General features: G+C 38.3%; 1 protein-coding gene across 1 annotated transcript; it reads right to left on the bottom strand.

Annotated features, from left to right (window-relative positions):
• Positions 1-363: 363 nt before the first annotated feature.
• Positions 364-24375, bottom strand: CCN6 (cellular communication network factor 6). The gene is made up of 5 exons (XM_049899221.1): positions 24204-24375; positions 13058-13355; positions 8426-8668; positions 2091-2284; positions 364-969 (listed from the first exon to the last, which is right to left on the bottom strand). The coding sequence occupies exons 1-5, from the start codon at positions 24249-24251 to the stop codon at positions 688-690; spliced, it is 1065 nt and encodes a 354-aa protein (XP_049755178.1). The 5' UTR covers positions 24252-24375; the 3' UTR covers positions 364-687.
• Positions 24376-25001: the final 626 nt, after the last annotated feature.

Here is a 25001-nt window from a genome sequence, read left to right as displayed (position 1 = left end):
TTCTGTTTTCAAGGTTTCTTTCCTTTGCAAATTAACGATACTATTTTTGGTTTTTATTATGGGAATTTAATTTTGTTTTTAGTGTTTGATATAAGAACTTTTGGAATACAGTTGTTAACAATGGCCAGAGAAGTTACATTCCCTCCTTCCTGAAAGGCAGTGAAAATTATAAATATATTAATACTTCAATTTTCTTTCTATTCAAGAATTAACCCAGAATCTTGCTCACCCTATGATTATCATCTGATGGGAACCTAGACTACATTGTCAAAGTACTGACAAAGTTTTAAAAATATGATGTGCTTTTTACATATCTTCAACACAGAAAAGCATGTTCCATATTTTTTGTAGAATAAAATGTCTTCTTGTAAATTGTATAATTTTTCCAGTATACATGGAATTCATAATTGGAGTCAAATAGCATTCTATTTATTATATAATTATAGGACAAATTTTAGAAATAAGTGTTCAATTTTACATTTTTCAAATCTCATATATATTTTTAAGAGAACCATTTTTTTACAAGCTTCTAATGCCTTAAATGCAGTAATCTGAGAATAGCTAGGCATTCTTACTCTTCGGGGTATTTTATTTTTTTAACTAAGAAAGTCGATTTGCCACCCTTGTGTAACCACTCAGATTCTTTGGTGTAATGACATGATTCACTAACCCGCCATGTGCTTATTTTTATAGAATCATGAGCTCAGAAAATATATCTCCTGGATCTCTGCAGTTCCTCTGACATACACAAGATGTAATCCACAGCATCTTCCATTTAAACGACCCTTCATCTGGGCAATCAAACTGAATGGTGATCATTTTAGACTTATTAGGGATGCAGCATCTCTTATCCAGGCATATTCCACAGAAAATGGGTTTGTAGCTCTGAGTACTTGAGCATCCAGAAAAGACAAATTTTTCAGCTTTCGAGAGTTGGAAAGTAGGTTGGCATGTTTTTCCTTTGGGGATCTAAAAAGATTAAAAAAAATTAAGAAATCATTCTTTAAATTTTAAGAGTTTAGAAAAGTGATACTACAGAACATTTTATCTCACACAACTATAATTATTTCAGGTACGTTAATAATAATTACTGTTCAATGACTTCCAGCACTCACTTCTCTACCTTTAAAATTCCTTATCAGCAGTCTTTCCTCCCTATTTTTGTTCCATCCTATTATAGGACCCACTCACCAGTAGTTTTTGCTATCTCCGCTTTACTCATTTCTGTAATAGGTGGAAATGTATCGAATCTGTTTAATATCAGGCCAGTGTCCCATTAAATGTTTGTATTCCTAAGACTTAGCAAATTCCCTAAAACATCTCAGACAGTTTTGGGTGGGTGGGTAGATAAATAAATATCTTAATCCCTTTAAAACTGAATCGTCAACCTGCTGATATGATAGGGAAGGAACTTGAGGTTGAGAAGGATTTTGTAGCATTTCTAAAAATTACTCTGTTTTTATAGTCATATTGCCTAGTTTTAGAAGGACTAGCTCTAGCTACACCCAGCAGTCTTAGAGTATTTTATCACAGTCTTTTGGCAAGATTACTATCTAAAGGAGCATTTTGGAAATGGTGCGAGCCCCCTCCAAGTTAATGATATGTAACTAAGATCAGCACTTCTTTACTCTGGTGTTCATAATGTACTATTTTATTACGATGTAGCAACCAAAATATTTTACTCATTGTTTTGATCCCCTTACATAAAATTAATACAGAAAAAAGAAGGTAAAACCTGAAAAGGGTCTAATCTTAAAAGTGATATACAGAGTGAGACACCACAACAAACCAACTGATGAAAATGCACGGTACTAAACTGTTACATGTCTAGGATCAACAGGATAACATTACCACTCTTAGTAAAATTTTTCCAACCAAGTATGAATAGGAATCAACTTGACAGCACGCAATAACAAACAAGTTAATATCTGCTCTCCTCTTAGTTTGACTTTAAGATTTATAATGAATTGTTTTATTTTTATAAAAACCCAAAACCACAACACCATCCCCCACTCCAAAACATGTGCAAACACATTTTAGAAGTCTCTTAATGTTGAATTCTTATTAAGTTAAATTTAATTAAACTTTACCTTTACTGTCTTTGATATATTACTGTTGCAAGGCTGAACATAACACAGCCTTTTCTCTTTTCTCATTTCACAGTTGCTGTTTTCATTGGTTACCCTATTAGATATTCCCATCCCACATGTTCTGGAACACGGTGTCCACTTTGTTGCCTGCACAAGACATTTTCTTTTCCAAATAAGTGGGGGATTCCTATAAGCTAAAGTAAATGGAGAAAAAAAATTATATATACACACACATATTTATGTGTATTTATGTAGATAGTTAACTTTTAATCATTTTTAAACTAATAGTTAACAGAATTGATTATTTTTATTTTTATGTAAGGTAACTCAGACTAAGATTATGGTCTTATTGGTCATTCTATTTCCCTTTTTTCTCCCCTCCAGATCACCTCTCAACCAAGTTTTACAGTCCATTTTCTTAGGAGGAATGAAAATAACTATCTTTGAAAAACAGTAAATTTAACCATTTGCTTCTTTCTTAGCACATCCTCTGACTACTAAACCTAAGCTTTTGTTCTGATTGATGTCTGCCTTTTTCCTGGTTCTTGCCTCACTCTTGATATTATTGCCAACAAACATTGAAATAGATGTTAGTAGGATTAGGGAATGCAAGGTATTAATTGGAATGATGTGGTCTTAATGTTAAATTTCATATGTGAAAATCTAACAACAAAAATTATATTTGGAAAATAGACTATCTTTGAGACCAGTTATGTTTACATTGCTTGTTTTAATCTAGTCTATAAAATTATCTAAAGATCGAAGTAAAATTACATTGAACTGAACTATCTAGGGAGCCCTGGTGGCACAGTGTTTAAGAGCTCAAGTTGCTAACCAAAAGGTCAGCAGTTTGAATCCACCAACCTTGGAAACTCTATGAGGCAGTTCTAATCTGTCCTATAGGGTTACTATGAGTTGGAATCAACTGGCAGTGGGTTTGGTTTTTGAGTTTAAACTATCTAATCATTGTATACTAAGTCATTGCAAAAGTGTACTCTGTTGCAGTCATTCAGCTTAATTGTCACATTCCCTGTAGGATCAGGCCCACACTACTCCCTCCATCGGCTAGCTATTTCACAGCACTTACGGAAAGAGATGGGGATAAATGGACAGATGGATCTGTGGATGGGTGGTGGGGTGGATGGGTGAGTAGATAGTTAGAGCCCCTCCACTGCCTGCTGCTTGGGAGAAACAGGAAAGGGAGGGGGCTGGACAATGAGAATATCGAGAGGGCATAATGGCTCTTCTATCTCCATAGAAAACCTTTGGGAGCTTCTTGTGCTACTCATGAATGAATCAGGCTCATGGTTAATTTTAAGTAAACTGCATATTGTTTCACTGTCTCAGGACATTTCTCTAAGGTTAATGTGCATCCTAAAGTGGATGCTTTGGGAATAAGATGGTGATTTGGGTCTGTAGTTGAACATAGCAAAATTTTGGATACATTACCTCAAAATTTTCACTTAGTACTCAAACAAAATGCCTTCCTGAAAAGAAATATTAGTCATTTTGAATTTTGTGTTATCTTTAAATAAAATGGCACTGCTTTCAGTTTTCTAATAGTAAGCTTTTGAAATTGCACATAGAACTGAAGGAAAGGAGCAGAAACATGAAGATACCTTGAAGGCAGACCAGTTTAAAAACCTCAATGCAGGAAGTATATTAAAAGCCTGGCACGCATCTGCAAAAATAAAGGTAGGTTAGATTATTGCATTAAGAGTAACCCCACTTAAGCCAAGAGTTGCAGTTGAGGAATTTGTTTAACATTCATTAAAAAGCAGGAAAACTAGAAGAGATTTTAAAAGCTTAGTGTTGCGTGAGCTTTCAGAAAAGCATGGGAGCATTATGTCATTGCATGCTTCAAACTGACCAAGCAAAATTTGAATTTCATCCATACATCATCTGGAATTAACTATATAATTTACTATCACAGATACAGTCCCTGGATTACGCATGAGATCGTTCCTAAATCTGTCTTTAAGTCAGTTTGTAATAAGTTGGAACAGGTACATATGGTTTATTCAGCGTTAGTCAAATGCTTATCTTAGTATATATTTTACCTTTTTATGCATATGAAGCACTTAAGAAACACTTCCAGATATACTTAATAACACAGGAATGGTAGAAGTAACTTCTTACAGTACTCTAGTGAAGAGAGAATCTGTATGTGCAGGTATATAGCACTGTAAAAAGGGTAAACGGTTCTTAAAACAGTTTAGATAGAAGACAGACCGTGATTAAAGGTTAACTTACTCTCATCCCATAGATGTCTCGCATACCTCAGGGGCTTTCGTGAGGTAACGTTATTGAAAACTGGATAACGCATAAGATGATGGAGATGATGGGCCGAGTGTCGGACAGGATGGACCTGTTGCTGCAGAGTTAGGGTTTGATTCTGCTGCTGGTGGGGGTGGCGGTGTTACAGCTACAGTCAGTTTCTTGAAGTAGGCATCAAGGGAGGTTTTTACAGAGCTTTTCTTTTTCTCGTCATAAATGGCCTTGTAGCAGCTGGGGCCACCCCGCTTCAATGAGATGAAAGGCTTCAGCTAACTCTTTTGTTAAAAACTTTTTCAGCTCTGGAGTTTTTAGGTCCTGATCTTCTTCAGATGTTTTCATCTGCTGCTCTAGTTAGGTCTTCACTGGTTAGTTCCTCAGCATGATAGTCACGTAACCCCACGACCTCATTTTCACTGATGTCTAACTGCAGTTGATTACCAATATCAATCACAGGTTGCCTGGCTTCAGCGATGTTGTCAGCTGTAAACCCCTGAAAAGCATGCATGAATTGGAGGCACAGTTTATTCCACGCTCCTTTCATATTTGACTTCTTCAAGATTCAGCATAGATGGCATCATAGATTTTATAATTCCTCCAGAACTCCCTTAAGCTCATCACATCATCTTGAGTAGCCCTGGCTGCTTGTGAGAAGATCCACCATAAATAACTGGCCTTAAAGGAGACCATGACTCCCTGATCCATTGACTAAAGTAGCAATGTGGCGTTGAGGAGTAAAAATGCAACCTTTACATTGGGGTGAAGGACATACAAAGTGCTTGGATGTCTGGATGCATTGTCAAACACAAGGAGAATCTTGAAAGGAATTTTGTTGGCCAAACAATAATGTTCAACAGCAGGGACAAAATGGTTCAGAACCAATCTTCAAAGATGGTGATTGTAATCCAAGCCTTTGCATTTGCCTTCCAAATAACAGGGAGAGATACCTTAATGGTACAGAGAAGTGCCCTCAGATTTAGGGAGCGATACACAAGCAAAGGCTTGAGCTTGTAATAACCGGCTGCATTACCCCCAAGCAATAATGTTAGCCTATTCTTCGATGCCTTATGCCTAGGTGCATTTTTTTCTTCTTTCAAAACGTAGGTCCTTTCAGGCCTTTTTTTCCAAGTTATAAGCCAGTCTTGCCTACATTAAATATTTGGTCTGGCAAATAACCTCCCTCCTCAATAATTTTTTTCAGCATTTCAGGAAAATCACAGCATTTACATCGGTAATCGCAGCTTCACCTTGCACTGCAATATGTAAATTTCCCTTCTGTTTGAAACAATTGAATCAACTTTTACTCAAAGCGATCACCTTCACTTGCTGCATGTGCAGCTTTTAAATTATTGAAAAGGCTTCAAGCCTTTTTTTGCACTAAAGTAAAGCTAATAGGCATATTACACTGATTTTGATTGTCTAACAAAATTATCAATAGCTTTCCATTTCAATAATTAAACCACTGCATTGCCTAGTAATAATTGTACCTTTCCTCAGGGCAGAGCCTTTCACATGCTCCATTATTCTCACTTCATCCTTTAAAATTGTTCCAACCATTGACCAACTGTACTGTAACGCTTTTCCAATGATCGATGGCATTCCTCCCCTTTTCAGTTGCTTCATTATTTCCACTTTACTTTCAGTCGTGATCGTTTTCCTTTTCTTAGATGCACCACCAGCATTTGCATCAGATTTATGTTTTGCAGGCATGGTTACAAGGGTAAATAGAGGAAAATTTATGCCAAATACAAAGTTACACACTCAACACGGTGTTAACAGCACCATGATCCGACTTAAAAGTGGATGGCAGTCTCCTTCCTCAATGAACCGCTGAAGCCGCGTGGCATTTTCATGAGTGTCACAAAGTAATGGGTGCACTCGTTGTTACAAACCGTTGTATTTAACTCATATTTTTAATACAGTGGGTTTTCTGGCAGTCCTTAAGTACAAGTTCCCTGTAAGCTAGACGTTCTTAACCCAGGGACTTAACTGTATATCATAAAGTGTGTGTTTTTGTACTTGTACTTAATTATAAAAGCCACACTCTTGTTTGGGCCCATAAATACAGTTTCACAGTTAAGCAGAGGAGAGACGTTAGAGAAACTGACATATACTTCCTTTGAAACATAATGAAAAACAAACTCGTTGCCATCGAGTCAATCCCGACTTACAGTGACCCTATAAGTCAGAGTAGAACCGCCCCATAGAGTTTCCAAGGAGTGACTGGTGGATTTGAACTGCCTACCTTTTGGTTAGCAGCCGTAGCACTTAACCCACTACACCGCCAGGGTTTCCATCCTTTGAAACATAGCTAGGCCTAAATATCTCAAATACCAGAGAGTACTTGGAGAGATTTTCTCATTTTATAGCAAAGCACTGACTACTATAAATAACCATCTAATGCCTCCCTGAAACCAGTCTCCAGGTGAATCCACTGAAACTACTCTAATTCTGTGAATGAGACCAAGGGTCTTGTGGAAAACTGCTGCTTCCTCACCAGGGAGGCTCGCACACGGGTTCTAAGGAGAGCCTTACACTGAGTCACTCAGATCCAGTGCAGAAAGCCAACTGTTCCTGTACACTTTGATAAAAGAACAATTTGGCTTATAATTTCAGAGATTTTAGAGCATTAGAGGTGTCATGTTGGTAGCTGAGTAAGTACCCAAACCAAAAACCCGTTGCCATCAAGTCAATTTTGACTCAGTGACCCTATAGGGCAGAGTAGAACTGCCCCATAGGGTTTCCAAGGAGTGCCTGGTGGATTCGAACTGCCGACTTTTTAGTTAGCGGCCATAGCACTTAACAACTACGCCACCAGGGTTTCCTGAATAAGTACAGTAAATACAAATTCACTACAACCTATTAAATGTTTTACAAGTTAACTGACGTAATCCCTGAATATCTTTCTTTGGTAGAGTTATTATCTAAAACTCATTTCTCTGAGTATAGTTGCTTTTATAAAACATTCACCTATGTGAACTTAGGGCTTTTTAGCATATACATATATTTTGTATTTCCGTGGCACCTTTGATTCAGGGGTGTGAGTCAGAACCAAACATCAACATTGTCTTTTTGAGCCCTTCCTAAACTGTGCTTAATTTGCCAGCATTTTTGAAGGTCTTGTCCCAAAAATACCCTGGCACGTAAATAAGCTGCCAATTTAGAGTGGCCAGATTACAAAGTTTACTAATATATTTAAGCTAACTGCACATAGTCAGGTGTTCAAGATGAGTAATAAAGAATCTCACATCATTTCTCTGACTATATATATATGTATATATTTGGTGACCTACTTAAACAAGATGTGTGTTTGTGGGTGTGTAATTATGTGGAGGGAGACAGATTGGTAATTGTTGAGCTTCATTTTCAGAGTGAATGAAATAGTTTTATATCAGTTTTCTATTTTTAGAAACAATGCAAGTTCAAACATGTGACATTCCTCAAATAAAGAATTCTAATCAGTAGCCTTCAATTTCAGTTTATATCATATGGAAAAATTGCCTTTGAAAATTTTTGGAATTGAGTACCTGTGATATAACAATACAAATAAAAGCTTTTCAGGGTACATGTAAACAATATTTCTTCAATTTTCAAGAGAAGAGGTTGATTGAGAATAACCAGAGGTAGTGAGATTTAGAATTTTCCTGACCTAGTAGAGCTTTTAGAAACCCTGGTTGCATAGCGGTTAAAAGCTACAGCTGCTAACCAAAGTCAGCAGTTGGAATCCACCCCGCGCTCTTCAGAAACCCTATGGTTTCTGTCCTATAAGGCCACTCGGAGTTGAAATCCACTTGATGGGAACAGGTTTGGTTTTTGTTTTGTTTTGTCTTTTAGTAGAGCTTTTAAAAATTGAGATATTGTACCAAAAAAATCTAGAACATCATAAACTTTCCACTTAGAATATATTTGACTGAGGCAAAGACTAAGAGGGCACACTCAAACTAAATCTCACTGCCCACCAGTCAGTAAGTACTTACTGAGTACCTACGGTATAAAAGGAACATGAACGAAAGCCACTAAAAGTCTTATGTGAAAAACAAGACTGTTCTTCTTATGAGTACCTGGCATAGTTTTATAGTTTCTTGAGAGCTGCTGTTGTAATGGTCCCAGATGACAGTTTGATTGATCAGCCTTCTTTTCGCCTTTAGTCCCAGAGCAGCGACTGTCAGCCAGCTTTGGTATGAACAGAGGTGTGCATCCGATTACCCCACTCACACAAAGGCAGCTAAACAGGGGATTGGGCTGAAACACTTGGCCGTTATGATAATGCACCCCATTGAGCTCACATCCAACAGCTACAAGATCTGAAAAGAGAAAAAAGCAGAATTACTAAAGAAGCCATGGCTTATGATAGTCTAGAGCTCCTTTATGAAATATACTACTCAATTTCTTAGGCTCCAGTTGGAACATCCAATTTACAGAACACCTATAGATAATAGAAAGGTAAAAGGAGGTTTTTTATATTTTTTGTAGGCTATAAATTCTAACCAGTATATTGCAGGCTATAAATCCTAAACGGGGATCACCTTCAGAATTAAGACCAAGAAAAGCCCCTGTCCTGAAGTAAAGTTAATTAAAAATCAGCATGAGTATAGCCGTGCAACAACGATTATAAAACTGAGAGATGGGTTGATTACTGTTGAGACCTGAGGTTTCCCCAGAGGTCCAACAACAGGCTAGGATATATTCTCAGGAAGTCAAGATGAGTAAATGACTGACGAAACCATAGTGTAACTACAGTACTGCAAAGTAACTAATTTTTTTTGTTAAGAGAATTGGAGAAAATTTGTTTTTCACTTCCTCTGAGGGGTGTTCTTGAGCTAGGTCAGCACTTCTCAAAGTGTGGTCCATGGTTCCCTCGGAGGTACTTGAGATCCTTTCAGGGGGTCTGCAAAGTCAAAACTGTTTTCAAAATACTAAGATGTGATTTGCCTTTTTTACAGTGTTAACATCAAAACTGCTGTGCCTTAGCATGAATCAAGACAGTGGTTGCAAATTGCACAGGTAGTCATTATTTACAGCCACTCATGATTATTTAAAAAAAAAAAGTCAGTTTCACTTAATGTCTTTAATGTGCAGTAAAAATTAATTTTATTAAATTTCAAACATTGAGTGCATGTCTTTTTAGTATAATGTGTGACAAAATTGGAAGTATGCAAAAAGCATTTCTGTGTAGCCAAGTATAATAGCTGCCTTGAGGAAAAGCACCTGTGCTATTGTTCAGGTTTGTAAGCCTAACTAGCCATTTTTTTGGTGGAATTTTACTTGAAGGAATGAGTGACAGATAAATTATGGTTATTCAGATTTGGGCATTTGGAAAGTGAGCCTGTCATTTCAGGGTAAATAACTGACAGTATTTGTTGCCAACAATAGAATTTGAGCTTTCAAGAAAAATTCAAATTTTGGAAAACTTGTATCTGCCATTGAGACACTGACTGCTGCCCAATATGTAGACTTTTCTGAAGAGATTGGTGGATATATTAATGTAATTTTTTAATATTATATAATTAAATGTATCAACATTTCAAAACTCTATGGAACTTAGTACACCAATATTTTCCAAATTTCCGATGCATGGAATTATAAAATTATGCATGAGTGAAAGACCCATTCCAAGCAGTTCGTGAATAGACTAATGGATTTTAATGTCACAGAGTTCTAAAAGCTCAATGATGAGGTGTCAAATTCCACAATGCAACTAACTTTTAAGAAATTACTACTTATCAAGTTTTAGTATAATATCAAAATAGAGTATTCACAATTATCTGAAAAATATTCAAATGCTTCTTCCTTTTACAATTACTATCTGAGTGAGGCTATATTTTCTTCATATATTTCAACCAAAACAACTTATCACAATAGATTGAAAGCAGAAGGAGAGATGAGAATCTAGCTATCTTCTATTAAGCTGAACATTGGAGAGATTTGCAAAAATGTGAAACAATACTAATCTCACTAAATTTCTCTCGTTGGGGGGATATGTGATTTTTTCATTAAAATGTTATTTCTGTTAATATGTAAAGGGTTTATTGTTATTTTTAAATGAATTAATAAACATTTTAAATTTCTAATCCATTAAATAGGAGCCCTGGTAGTGCAGTGATTAAGAGCTACTGCTGCTAACCAAAAGGTCGGCAGTTCAAATCCACTAGCTGCTTCTTGGAAACCCTATGGGGCAGTTCTACTCTGTCCTGTAGGGTTGCTATGAGTCAGAATTGACTCAATGGCAATGAAATCCATTAAACATCGATAGATATAACCCACATAAGGAAAAGCTCTTTGGTTCCTCAGTAATTTCTAACACCATAACTCTTTAAAGTGTTAAAAAGCAAAGATGTCAATTTGAGGACTAAGGTGTGCCTGACCCAAGCCATGATAGGTTCAATTGCCTCATATGCATGCAAACACTGGACAATGAATAAGGAAGACTGAAGAATTGATGCCTTTGAATTATGATGTTGGCAAAGAATATTGAATATACCATGGACTGCCAGAAGAATGAATAAATCTGTCTTGGAAAATACAGCCAAAATGCACCTTAGAAGCAAGGATGGCGAGACTTCATCTCACATACTTTGGACAGGTTATCAGGAGGGACCAGTCCCTGGGGAACATCATGCTTAGTAAAGTAGAAGAGTGGTCAGCAAAAAAGAGGAAGACCCTCAACGAGATGGATTAACACACTGGCTGCAACAAAGGGCTCAGACACAGCAATAACTGTGAGGATGGTGCAGGACCAAGCAGTGTTTCCTTCTGTGGTACACAGGGTCACTATGAGTCAGAAAGTGTCAACAGCAACTAACAAATGAATCCTGAGACCAAACATTTTAGAAAGCATTGTTTTAGATCAGGAATCAGCAAACTTTCTGTACAGGACCGAATAGTAACTGTCTCAGCCTTTGCAGGCCATGCTGTCTCTGTTGAAACTATTGGACTCGGCCATTGTAAAATAGTCATAAACCAAAAAAAAAAAAAAACCCAAATCCATTGTCATCCAGTCAATTCTGACATACAGCGATCCTATAGGACAAAGTAGAGCTGCCTCATAGAGTTTCCAAGGAATGCCTGGTAGATTCAAACTGCCGACCTTTTGGTTAGCAGCCATAGCACTTAACCACTATGCCACCAGGGTTTCCAAAGTAGTTATGAGCTATATGGAAATGCGTGAGTGTAGCTGTGTTCTAATAAAACTTCTTTATAAAATCAGATAGGGGCCCTGGTGGTGCAGTGGTTAAGAGTTCAGCTGCTAACCAAAAGGTCGACAGTTTGAAACCACCAGCCAATCTTTGGAAACCCTATGGGACAGTTCTACTCCATCCTATAGGGTTGCTATGAGTCAGAATCACCTTGACGGCAACAGGCTACAGATTTTATAAAAACAGGTTGTGGCCAAAATTTGGCCCTGAGGTCTCGGTGACCCAGTTATAGATTATTTCCAGCCCCTGTGTTCTGTAAAAATACTCATCATATTGTATGTGAAATTACTTATGGAAACACCTGTCTTACATAATCAACCTTCACTCTCTGTGGGCAGGAAATATATCTCTTCTTTCCCTTTTGTGTCCCAAACGCCTAGCCTCAGTAATGGATGTTCAATAAGTGTTTGTTAAGTTAATGAAAGAACTTGCCCAGCACTATTTGGTAGAAAGGGGTGTCTTGAATGCCAGAGTCTTTGATAGCTCATGTTTCCCTCCATAGGGGGAAACATTTTGAGAGCCTCTCATATACCAGATAATATGCTATGTGTTTGCGGTTTTATGTCATTATCTCAGTTGATCCCCCTAGCAACTCTAAAAGATAGGCAATACATACGATATAACTGAGTCACAGAGAGGTCAAGTAACTTGATCAAGGTCACTCAGAGCTAAAACAATCAGAATTTGAACCCAAAGTCTACATTCTTAATATAGTGTAACAGTGCTGACAGGGCAACAGGCTATAAAAACTTGAATGGCTCTACGCATTCAATCAGACTCCAAAGATATGCTCTCCTTCCGTGCTCACAGGCAAACTTAGACTTTTCTATAGGGTGACTAAGCTGCCCACTGCATGAGTATTTCTCTTTCCTTAGCAGTTCTGTTTTTATCCTAAGTTGGCATCCTGAACTATTACCAATGTATTGTATGTATCGATAGCCTGATTCAGTCTTCAGAGCTTAGACTCATAAAGCTGAGGGTCAGGTTGTGATTTGGGGTGACCCCATCTCCTTTTTTACAAATTTTTTGCAGCATAAAAAGTATAGTAACTCAATGGTTATTTGAGAAGACAGATTAAAGTAGTCTGCCTGAGTACCATATGAGCATCCTTACATTTTAAGCAAAATTAGTTCTTAGTTACAGAAAGGGCTCAATTCAGGTTGCTTTTGGCAGTATTAACAAAAACTGTCATTCGTGGCACTTTAAGAAATCAGACTATTTACATAATTTCCCCCATTTCCTATCATTAAAATCAATTACCTGTGAAGAACTACAAGACCACTTAAATGCAATAAAAATGACAGAGGTTTCTGAACTTGTGTAAGCATCTGCTAATTTCACAAGCTAGTATTTTGGAGGCAATCCCACTGACATGAAAACTATAAACCCACCTCATATTTAGCCAAACTAAGCTGATCATTCCAAATTAACAATTGCAGGAAAAAAAAAATTGTCTAAACGTAACGTTTACCAACACATCCAGAAGAAGATACTTACAGGTACACACTCCAGTCTCATACCTAGGCCTGTCTGCTGAATAATCACAGTATAGCCCTTTGTGCGGGTCACAGAGGTGGGCTTCATTGCAGGTGTCCCCTGGTTGTTTGGCACAGATTTTGCAGCATCCACAGCCATCCCTCACCAAGCTCACTCCAGGAGGGCACCTGGGCTTCTGATGAGGGCATTTACAGGGCCAGTGACAAAACTGCTTACGCTGATGCACTTCTGATACTTCTCCAGGGCTTCCTTCAGGTGTCGTGTCCAACGGCCCAGTGTCCTGTGCCCTGCAGCAGAACTTCGTTTGAAGATAAAGGCAATGTTAGAAATGGTTTTTCAAACTAATTTCAGAGGTCTTATAAAATTAAAATATTTTCCCCAGATGGGTAGAACATAACGTGATGAAGCATAACAATCATAGTAATCGTAATGCCCATCAGCATTTGACACAATTGATCACTCATTTTTTTTTAACTCTTCTTCATTTGGCTTCCAAGGCATTACTCTCATTTACTGTCTCACAGTTCGTTCCTTCTTGGTTTCAATACACTTCCTCAAGCTTTTTGCAGGCTCCTGTTCCCCTGCATTTGACTTGAAGTATGGACTTATTGGTGTTTTCCTAAGTCCTGGCATTAGCATATTGCTCTTCTCACTCTACACACTGTCTTTTGGCAATTCCATCCCTTGTTTTCAATTTCCACCCTATGCGACCTATGACTTCTTCACTGAACACTCCACCCATATAGCTGACTGCCTATTGGACTTCTCCACTGGACTCTCCTACACATAAAACACATATCCAAAACTCATCATCTTTCTCCCCAGAGAGCTTCTCTAAATTTGGAGTCAGGAAGCTAGCAACCATCCAGATCATCTCCCTCTCCCTCACTTCCCATAGCCACTCAGTGAATAACTCTTTTTATTCTATTGTCATAATGTCAGTGGAATCAGTCACTCCTCCCCATTTTCACTGCTACTACCTAAGCACTGGTTTATTTTTGTTTGTTTGTTTGTTTACCTAAGCACTATTGCAATAGTTTTCTAACTATGCTTCCTCCCCCAAGAATGACTCCTGAAATGCATCTACCACATCTCTGCTGGTGGGATCTCCCTTAAAAACATTTCTGGTTTTATTACTCCTCTCCTTAAAACGCATCAGTGGCTCCCTACTATCTACAGTACACAGTCCAAACATCTGAGCATGATGTCTAAAGCCCTACCTGTTCTGGATCATGCCTACCTCTCTAGTCTTAGCTCTCAACACACTTTCCTCCTATGCCTTGCAGTTTTCTATACTCACTATGTAGTTTTTTTCCTCCATCACTGAAATGCTCACTCCCAAACCTCTACCCACCTGGGGGCATGCCTGTGTATCCTTCAGTCTTGAAGCATTTCTATATAGTCTTTCCTAGATTCTTCTCTCCAAGTTAGGATTGACCACTTCCTTCCTATTCATGCTCCAATTGCACCTCTGGCAGAGCACCAATGACATTTAATTGAATTACTTCTAAACAGATCGGGCTCTTTACTAGAAAGTAAATTTCTGAGGCTGTAACTGTATATTCTTAATCTTGTGTTTCAATCTCAGCATAGTATATCTAGTAAAAACTACATGTTCAAGAAAGATCGATGGGTAGGTGAATGAATGAAGAAATTCTCCCTAGTTTCTCTGCAGCATTTACAACTATGTAGAATCCAATAATTTGGAACTTCTTTTCCCTTGGCAGTGTGTCATTCTGAGACAATACATTTCCTAGGATTATTTCTTTTTCTGACTGTTCTTTCTGTCTAATTTGCAGAATTGTCTTTTACCATTATCCACCTCCTTTGTTCTTTTTCTCTTCCATGAGACATTTATCACAAACCCATCACTAATTACTGAAATAATTGCTTGGACTGTGTTCCTAAATCTGTGCTATCTTAAGATCCAAGGAGGTTTTCTGAAGAATGTAAAAAATGTTAAGTCACTCATCATTACATCATTATCATAATAGTTTATTAATAACCGAAAACCAAACTCCTTGTGATCTAGTCACTTTCAATTCATGACAATCCTATGTGTTACGAAATAGAACAGTTCCATAGGATTCTTCGCTGTAATCTTTACAGAAGGAGATTGCAAGGTCTTTCTTGCAATGGTGCTGGTAAGGTGGATTTGAACTTCCAGTCTTTACTAGTTCAGGCCAAACCATTTATACTACTCAGGGACCTTAGTTTATTAATAGATAGCACTTAATAAGTGCTTGCTACATCTCAGGCACTTTGCTAAGGACTTCATATAGATTATTTCATTCAAAACTACATTATCTCCTGGGGAGACATGAGAACTAAATGCAGCGTAGTGCCTTGGACTGGGTTCTAGAACACCAACAGGACATTAATGGGAAAAAAAAAAAAAAAGTGGTGAAATACAAATAAAGGCTAGAGTTTAGTTAATACTACTATGTTGTTTTTGTTGTTGTTAGGTACCGTTGAGTTGGTTCCGACTCATAGCAACCCTATGCACAACAGAACAAAACACTGCCCGATCCTGAGCCATCCTTACAACCATTGTTATGCTTGAGCTCATTCTTGCAGCCACTGTGTCAATCCACCTCGTTGAGGGTCTTCCTCTTTTCCACTGACCCTGTACTCTGCCAAGCATGATGTCCTTCTCCAGGGACTGATCCCTCCTGTCAACATGTCCAAAGTATGTAAGACGCAGTCTCTCCATCCTTGCCTCTACGGAGCATTCTGGCTGTACCACTTCTAAGACAGATTTGTTCATTCTTTTGGCAGTCCACGGTGTATTCAATATTCTTCGTCAACACCATAATTCAAAGGCGTCAATTCTTCTTCGGTCTTCCTTATTCATTGTCCAGCTTTCACATGCGTATGATGCAATTGAAAACACCATGACTTGGGTCAGGCGCACCCTAGTCTTCAAAGCGACATCTTTGCTCTTTAACAGTTTAAAGAGGTCCTTTGCAGCAGATTTACCCAATATACTGCGTCTTTTGATTTCTTGGCTGCTGCTTCCATGGCTGTTGATTGTGGATCCAAGTAAAATGAAATCTTCGACAACTTCAGTCTTTTCTCCATTTATCATGATGTTGCTCATCGGTCCAGTTGTGAGGATTTTTGTTTTCTTTATGTTGAGGTGCAATCCATACCGAAGGCTGTGGTCTTTGATCTTCATTAGTAAGTGCTTCAAGTCCTCTTCATTTTCAGCAAGCAAGGCTGTGTCATCTGCATAACGCATGTTGTTAATGAGAATAACTCCAATCCTGATGCCCCGTTCTTTTCCATATAGTCCAGCTTCTTGTATTATTTGTTCAGCATACAGATTGAATAGGTATGGGGAAAGAATTCAAACCTGACACACACCTTTCCTGACTTTAAACCAATCAGTATCCCCTTGTTCTGTCTGAACAACTGCCTCTTGATCTATGTAAAGGTTCCTCATGAGCACACTTAAGTGTTCTGGGATTCCCATTCTCTGCAACGTTATCCATAATTTGTTATGATCCACACAGTCAAATGCCTTTGCATAGTCAATAAAACACAGGTAAACACCCTTCTGGTGTTCTCTGCTTTCAGCCAGGATCCATCTGATATCAGCAATGATATCCCTGGTTCCACGTCCTCTTCTGAAACCGGTCTAAATTTCTGGCAGTTCCCTATCGATATACTGCTGCAGCTGTTTTCGAGTGATTTTCAGCAGAATTTTGAATTAATGGTATTGTTCTATAATTTGATATTAATGGTATTGTTCTATAATTTCCACATTCGGTTGGATCACCTTTCTTGGGAATAGGCAAAAATACTGATCTTTTCCAGTCAGTTGGCCAGGAAGCCGTCTTCCATATTTCTTGGCATAGATGAGTGAGCACCTCCAGCACTGCATCTGTTTGTTGAAACATCTCAACTGCTATTCCATCAATTCCTGGAGTCTTGTTTTTCGCCAGTGCCTTCAGAGCAGCTTGGACTTCTTCCTTCAGTACCATTGGTTCCTGATCATATGCCACCTCTTGAAATGGTTGAACATCGACTAATTCCTTTTGGTATACTGACTCTTCGTATTCCTTCCATCTTCTTTTGATGCTTCCTGCATCGTTTAATATTTTCCCCATAGAATCCTTTACTATGGGGCTTGAATTTTGTCTTCAGTTCTTTCAGCTTGAGAAGCGCCAAGCATGTTCTTCCCTTTTGGTTTTCCATCTCCAGCTCTTTGCACATGTCATTATAATACTTTACATTGTCTTCTTGAGCCACCCTTTGAAATCTTCAGTTCTTTTACTTCATCAATTCTTCCTTTTGCTTTAGCTGCTCGGCGTTCGAGAGCAAGTTTCAGAGTCTCCTCTGACATCCATCTTGGTCTTTTCTTTCTTTCAATGACCTCTTGCTTTCTTCATGTATGATGTCCTTGATGTCATCCCACAACTCATCTGGTTTTCGGTCACTAGTGTTCAATGCATCAAGTCTATTCTTCAGATGGTCTCTAAATTCAGGTGGGATATACTCAAGGTCCTATTTTGGCTCTCATGGACTTGCTCTGATTTTTTTCATCTTCAGCTTGAACTTGCATATGAGCAATTGATGATCTGTTCCACAGTCGGCCTCTGGCCTTGTTCTGACTGATGATATTGAGCTTTTCCATTGTCTCTTTCCACAGATGTAGTCAGTTTGATTTCTGTGTGTTCCGTCTGGCGAGGTCCATGTGTATAGTGACCATTTATGTTGGTGAAAGAAGGTATTTGCAATGAAGAAGTCGTTGGTCTTGCAAAATTCTATCATTCGATCTCTGGCATTGTTTCTATCACCAAGGCCATATTTCCCAACTACTGATCCTTCTTTGTTTCCAACTTTTGCATTCCAATCGCCGGTAATTATCAGTGCATCTTGATTGCATGTTCAATTTCAGACTGCAGCAGCTGATAAAAATCTTCTATTTCTTCATCTTTAGCCCTAGTGGTTGGTGCATAAATTTGAATAATAGTCGTATTAACTGGTCTTCCTTGTAGGCATGTGGATATTATCCTATCACTGACAGCATTGTACTTCAGGATAGATCTTGAAACGTTCTTTTTGACGATGAATGCAACGCCATTCCTCTTCAAGCTGTCATTCCCAGCATAGTAGACTATATGATTGTCTGATTCAGAGTGGCCAACACCAGTCCATTTCAGCTCACTAATGCCTAGGATATCGATGTTTATGCATTCCATTTCATTTTTGATGATTTCCAGTTTTCCTAGATTCATACTTCGTACATTCCAGGTTCCAATTATTAACGGATGTTTGCAGCTGTTTCTTCTCATTTTGAGTTGTGCCACATCAGCAAATGAAGGTCCCGAAAGCTTTACTTCATCCATGTCATTAAGGTCGACTCTGCTTTGAGGAGGCAGCTCTTTCCCAGTCATCTTTTGAGTGCCTTCCAACCTGGGGGGCTCATCTTCCAGCACTATATCAGATAATGTTCCGCTGCTATTCATAAGGTTTTCTCTGGCTAATGCTTTTCAGAAGTAGACTGCCAGGCCCTTCTTCCTAGTCTGTCTTAGTCTGGAAGCTCAGCTGAAACCCGTCCTCCATGGGTGACCCTGCTGGTATCTGAATACCAGTGGCATAGCTTCCAGCATCACAGCAACACACAAGCCCCCACAGTACTACAAACTGACAGACACATGAGGGAATACTACTATACCAATGTTAATTTCTTAGTTTGGACAAATGTGCCATAGTAATGCAAGATGTTAGCATTGGGGAAAACTAGGTGAGGGTTATATGGGAACTCCCTGCACTACCTTTATAACTTTCCATAAATAGAAAATTATTCCAAAATAAAAAATATATTTAAAAAAGAAAACTACAATATGAGGATAACCCAGTAACCCAGTGCCATCGATTAGAGACCAATATATCTCATTTTATATATCTTTATAATGGAAATATTATTGGTATTCTCATTTGACAGGTAATGAAACTCAGGTTTATAGAAATAAATTAACCTGTCCAAGGTCATCCACAAAATCAGTTGTGAAGCTAGAATTCTAACTCAGAAGTATCTGACCCTGGAGCCCATCCTATTAGCCACTGCACCATGCATCAATAAATGTTATCAATGTTTTTCAGATATATTGCAGAACCATAATAACAAGAACAAACACTATAGTCTATAAAATTTTACGTACATATGTATAGTTGAACCCATCATTGAGCTGAAGTCAAATGTCAAAAACTTGTACACAAATATGTGCACACAAAAACTTGTATGCAAAGGTTCATAGCAGCGTTATTCATAATAGCCAAATGTAGAATCAATCTAAATGTCCATTAAGTGATGAATAGATAAATAAAATGTGGTATATCCATTGCAAATAGGACATTATTCAACACTAAAAAAAACTAAGTATTGACATACTCTATAACATAGATGACCCTTGAAAGCATTATACTAAGAGACACCAGTCACAAATCCCCATATATTATATAATTCCATTTATATGAAAAGCCCAGAATAGGTACATTCCTGGGACAGAAAGTAGACTAGTTATTGACTAGGACTGGAAGGTTGGGAGGAAAGGAGGAGTGACTGCTAATTGGGGCAGGGGTTTTTTTGGGGGGTGATAAAAATGTTCTAATTTTGATTGTGGTAATGGCTGCATAGCTCTGTAACTGTACATTAAATCACACACTTTAAATGGGTGAATTACATGGCATGTGAATTCTATCTCAATGAAGTACTTATATATTTATATATTTGGAGCCCTGGTGGTGTAGTGGCTAAGCACTTGGTTGCTAACTAAAAGGTCGGTAGTTCAGATCCACTAGCTGCTCCTCAGAAACACTACAGGGCAGTTCTACTCCATCCTATAGGGTTGCTATGAGTCAGAACTGACTCAACAGCACCTAACAACAGCACTTTTTTTTAAAAAAAAAGAGTAATCCTCCAGAAAAAAGGTACAGAAAATATTCTGCCTTTGGCAGAGTAGTACTAGAAGTAGATAAGAAGAAAACAGCTAAAATTTTAACAAGTTATTAAAAGCTGAGTGTGGATTTATGTAACAGTTTAGAATCCCTGGGGGCCACAGACAAAAGAGGAATTGGCAACCACCTGCCAACTCTTTTCCAGCAACTCCACTGGAGTTCCATATGAAAAATTGGTAGCTGGGCAGGAGAACTGGGAAAGATGCTCTTCTGGGTGGAGGCATGTAGGACCTGCCTAAGTCTGAGGGTAGAGCAAGAAAACTGAGAGAAATCAGCCTGAGCTCTGGGTCTTGCAAAGTATAAGACAGCACTCCTCTGCTGGTGGGGAACACCCACCTGCACTCTAGACCCTGCGTGGAGTACAAGGCAGAGATTGCTCTGGAGAATGAGCACAAATGCTAAGAGAATCCCACATCTGAGGCAGGGGCATATGGGGTCTGCCTAAAATTTAGACCTGAGCTGGAGAACTGAGAAACTTCCCTGACTACATCAAACTCAAGGCCTTGCCTCCTTGCACTAAGTACCAGGCAGCAGCAGTCTATCACTGGGGAAGGGACAGGAACACTGAAACAAACTCCCTCTAGGGCATAGGCGTGCAGGGGCTGTTGCAATCTGAGTGTGAAGGAGGAGAACTTAGAGAAATCCTCCAGCACCCTGTCTCATATTAAGTATGAAACACTGGCAGTCTAGCACTGCGTGCTATCTGTGGGACACTGAATGTAAATGAAGAAATAAAAAAGCCCAAACTCAGCTCAGCTGCAGACTAGATAGGATTTCTCAACATCAGTACTATTGGCACTTTAAGCCAAATAACTATTTGTTGGTGGGGGCCTGTCCTGCACAAAGGATATTTAGCAGCATACCTCCTAAATGTCAATAGCATGCCCCCAGTTGTGATAGTCTCCAAACATTGCCAAATGTCCCATGAGGGGCAAATTGCCACCAGTGAGAATCACTGGACTAGGTCAACTCGACCTTCCACACGGCCTAAGAAAAGAAGAAGTGTGCCATTTCTGGGTAAAAATATTATTTACCTTAGTCTCTACCATTCTTTTTATACATAATGACAAATATTTAATCAAAAATTACAAAACACACAAAAAAAGAAAATATGACCCATGTTCAAGAAATAAAAGAATCAATGGACCCAACACAGAGCTGGGTCAGATGTTGGAATTACTAAATAGGGGTTTAAAAATAGCTGTGATAAATATAATAAAGGATCTAGCTGAAAAGGCCAACAACATGTGTGAACAGAATGGGAATTTTACAGATATAAAAGTATTAAAGAAAGCCAAATGGAAATGCAAGGTATAAAAACACATTATACTAAAGATTAATAATTTTTCATGGATGGTTCATCAGCAGACTACACAGCAGAGAAAGAATTAGTGAACTTGAAGATTTGTAAGTAGAAATTATCTACGCTGAGATATAAAGAAAATAGTAAGAAAAAATAGAACAGAACACCCAAGATGTGTGGGGCAATTTTAAATGGTAAAACAGATGCGTAATTAGAATCCCAGAAGAAGAAGAAAGAGAGAGGAGAGAGAGAGAGAGAAAAGACAAAGAAGAAAGATGCAAAAGAAATATTTGAATAAATAAAAACCAAAATTTTCCCAAAATTCATAAAAGACAACAAACCACAGATGCCAAAATTCCAGTGAATAAACAAGATAAATAGAAAGAAAAACACAACTAGGCACATTATTGTTAAACTCCTGAAAACTAAAGATAAAGAGCATATCATGAAAGCAGCCTGAGAAAAAGAAAACAGTACATACAGGAAGATAACAGTAAGAATGAAATGTGAATTTGAAGAAGTAGAAGAAAGAAGAGGAGAAGGGAGGAGACGCTCAAGACAATAAAATGCGATCTTTAAAGTGCCGAAAGAAAAAGTAAAACCTGTTAACCTAGAATGCTACAGCAGATGAAACCATCCTTCGAAAGTGGAAGCAAAATAAAAGACATGCCCAGATAAACAAAGACAGAGAATTTTTTTCTAGTAGACCTGCCTCACAAGAAGTACTAAAGGGGGATCTTCAGTCTGAAGGGAAATTATAATTCAGAAATATAGGAAGAGATGAACCAAAACCTATTGCCGTCGGGTCGATTCCCACTCATAGCAACCCTACAGGATAGAGTCCAAGGCTGTAAATCTTGGAAGAATGTCCCATCTTTCTCCTGCAGAAGCTGGTGGGTTTGAATTGCTAGGAAGAGGTGAAGAGCCCTAGAAATACATGGGTAAATATAAAGGAGTGTATATTTTTTCTCTTTTATTCAGACACATTTTGATTGTTTTCAAAATTGTTTTCAAATTCTCAAAACAACAAGAGTCATCAGAATTGTTTAATAGAAAGAATAAAAGTTTTGCCAACAGATCTGAGCTTCAGAATAGCTCTTTCTCTTAATTTTTCTATCATTTGATCTTTGAGCCTCAATCCTCATCTGTTAATAATATCCACCTTGCAAGGTTGTTTCAAGGATTAAGATAATGACTGAAGTACCTAGCACAGTGCTTGGCCCATAGAAGATGTTCAATAAATTGTAGGTGTGATCAGACACTTCTGCAAAAGCTGGACAATGAATAATGAAGACTGAAGAAGAATTGATGCATTTGAATTATGTTGGCAAAGAATATTGAGTATACCATGGACTGCCAGAAGAACAAACAAATCTGTTTTGGAAGAAGTACAACCAGAATGCTCCTTAGAAGCAAGGATGGTGAGACTTGATCTTACATACTTTGGACATGCTGTCAGGAGAGACCATCCCTGGCAAAGGACATAATGCTTGGTAAAGTAGAGGGTCAGCAAAAAAGAGGAAGACCCTCAACGAGATGGATTGACACAGTGACTACAACAAAGGGCTCAAACATAGCAATGATTGTGAGGACGGTGCAGGACCAGGCAGTGTTTCATTCTGTTGTACATAGGGTCACTATGAGTCAGAACCGACTAGATGGCACCTAACAACAACATCAGACTCTTCAAAAATTCATTGTGGCAAAGTTAAGCACAAAACAATGCTTTCTCACTGATCTATGTATCTTTTTATGTTGGTTTTTATTTTTTTGTTTTTAGTGTGTGGGTCAGGTGTGATAATAAGTTCTTTCACAGAAACACTGTTCTCTATGATGGAATAGTTTCTGTTTAGAAACATATGGTATCTTTCAGTCCATAGTAATGACAGGGCTTTTCCTAAGAATGGTGGGTTAGGAGGTAGCCCCATCACACTTCTGCTGGGGCACTGTGCCTCTCCACACAACAGCAGTGATGACCTGTACCACTGATATTCCTGTTATGATACTTTTGAAATCTTAGGGTTCTCCCTATATAACAATTTTCAATATCTTCTTTTCTGACATATATCTACTATTTACTGCCCCAATCAGCTATAAACTCACACTTTTCTATGTTTTGTATACAACCGTAACATTTCAAAAGCTCTGTCCTCTGAATAAGCAACAACTTTCACCACATTCATAAATCAATAAATTAACCACCCCATTTTAATTTTCTTATTAAAAAATGCTAAGGCAATACTTTGCTTATATTAAATTAAACTTTCCTTTGAGCTGTTACTTGAAATATTTCTCTCTCCATGGACTGATTCCCTTTCATGGAAAATGAAAAATACAAAAGCTGAGAAAAGACAAAGTAATAGGATGTTTAAAAGATGTCAATGTTTATTCCAAAATTCTCCTTTTAAACAAGGACAGACTTAACTGAAACAAGTTGTTGTCAAAATCAGTTTTTCCAGTTGCCCTTTGCACATATTGCAAACAACTATGGAAAGTTGAGCTTCAGCCTGGAACCGGCTTGAAGAGTCACTATTTAATCCACCATGCCAGGCAGGACGGCTGCTTCCCAAATGGGCTCCAATAAAAAAAAAAAAAAAAAAAGTGCCATTAAAGCTTGGGGGCTTTTCAAACATATCAAAAGCAGGATTAACTGTCATTACCTGAGAGGCAGAAATATTTTACACTTCTCTCATGAAACCAATAAACTAAAACAGCACTTTATTCGGAGTAGAAAATGGCTCCCTATTTTTCATGAAATAGTTCCACAAGTAAATTGTTCCCCCTCTTCTCTCATCTTCTTCTTCCTTTTTTATTTTTGACCTGAAGAAATAAGAACTACTATCATCTAAAGGGAAGGAGTAAGGAGAAAGGGCTTACCTGTAACAAGCTAGCGATGAGAAGAATGGAAAAGAGGAGGCTCTGCATGTTCCTGAGGAATGTGAAGCAAGACTGAGAGATAGAGAAGTCTGAGCCTGCTCATTGCTCCCAGTACACAAAGCTCTCCTCTGTCTCCTCAGCAAACCCCACGTCTCCTCAGCAGAAGGACACACACGCCTCCACCTCATACGCTACTTTGTGCTGTTAATTTCCAACCGTACTTTCGTTTTTGAGGATCAGTTTTAATACCCTGCTTAAATGTTAACATGTGACTGTGTTAATATTTACCTTCACAGTTAACATGCAGTGTGTTGTGAGAACATGAACACTTTCCTCCCGGGACTAAGGGCAGGGAGATCAAGTAATGACTTTTCTGAGTAACTATTCTACCTGTTGCTAGAGATTGGAGTCAGCCCTTGAGCAAAATGATAGTTACAAATATTTACCTTCCTACCCTCAGCCTCTGAGTTTTTTGCTTGCCCAGCTCCAGGCCCTTTCTATGGGTCTCTCTTTGCTACCCTTAGCCCTTGTTTTGTTATTGGTTGATTTGTGTCCCCCAAAAAGATATGTTCAAATCCTAACCCCCAGTACCTGCGAATGTGACTTTATAAAAAGTAGCCTCTTTGCAGATGTAATTCTTTAAGATAACATGAGGTCATACTGGAGCACGGTGGGCCTTAATCCAATATGACTAGTGTTCTTATAAAAAGGGAAACCCTGGTGGCGTAGTGGTTAAGTACTACTGCTGCTAATCAAGAGGTCGGCAGTTCGAATGAGCCAGGCTGTCCTTGGAAACTC

Source organism: Elephas maximus, chromosome 1, assembly GCF_024166365.1.
Source record: "Elephas maximus indicus isolate mEleMax1 chromosome 1, mEleMax1 primary haplotype, whole genome shotgun sequence".
Lineage (NCBI taxonomy): Eukaryota > Metazoa > Chordata > Mammalia > Proboscidea > Elephantidae > Elephas > Elephas maximus.
The sequence above is the reverse complement of the archived record's forward strand: the minus strand, read 5'-3'. Positions and strand labels throughout refer to the sequence as shown.

What these genes read in the sequence shown, in the direction of transcription:
- CCN6 (XM_049899221.1), bottom strand. Translation starts at nt 24,251, where the DNA reads ATGCAGAGCCTCCTCTTTTCCATTCTTCTCATCGCTAGCTTGTTACAG. An exon ending in TCATCGCTAGCTTGTTACAG is followed by an intron (nt 13,356 to 24,203) that starts GTAAGCCCTTTC and finishes CTTCAAACGAAG; the next exon opens with TTCTGCTGCAGGGCACAGGA. An exon ending in ATATATCAAAGACAGTAAAG is followed by an intron (nt 970 to 2,090) that starts GTAAAGTTTAAT and finishes TAATCTTTTTAG; the next exon opens with ATCCCCAAAGGAAAAACATG.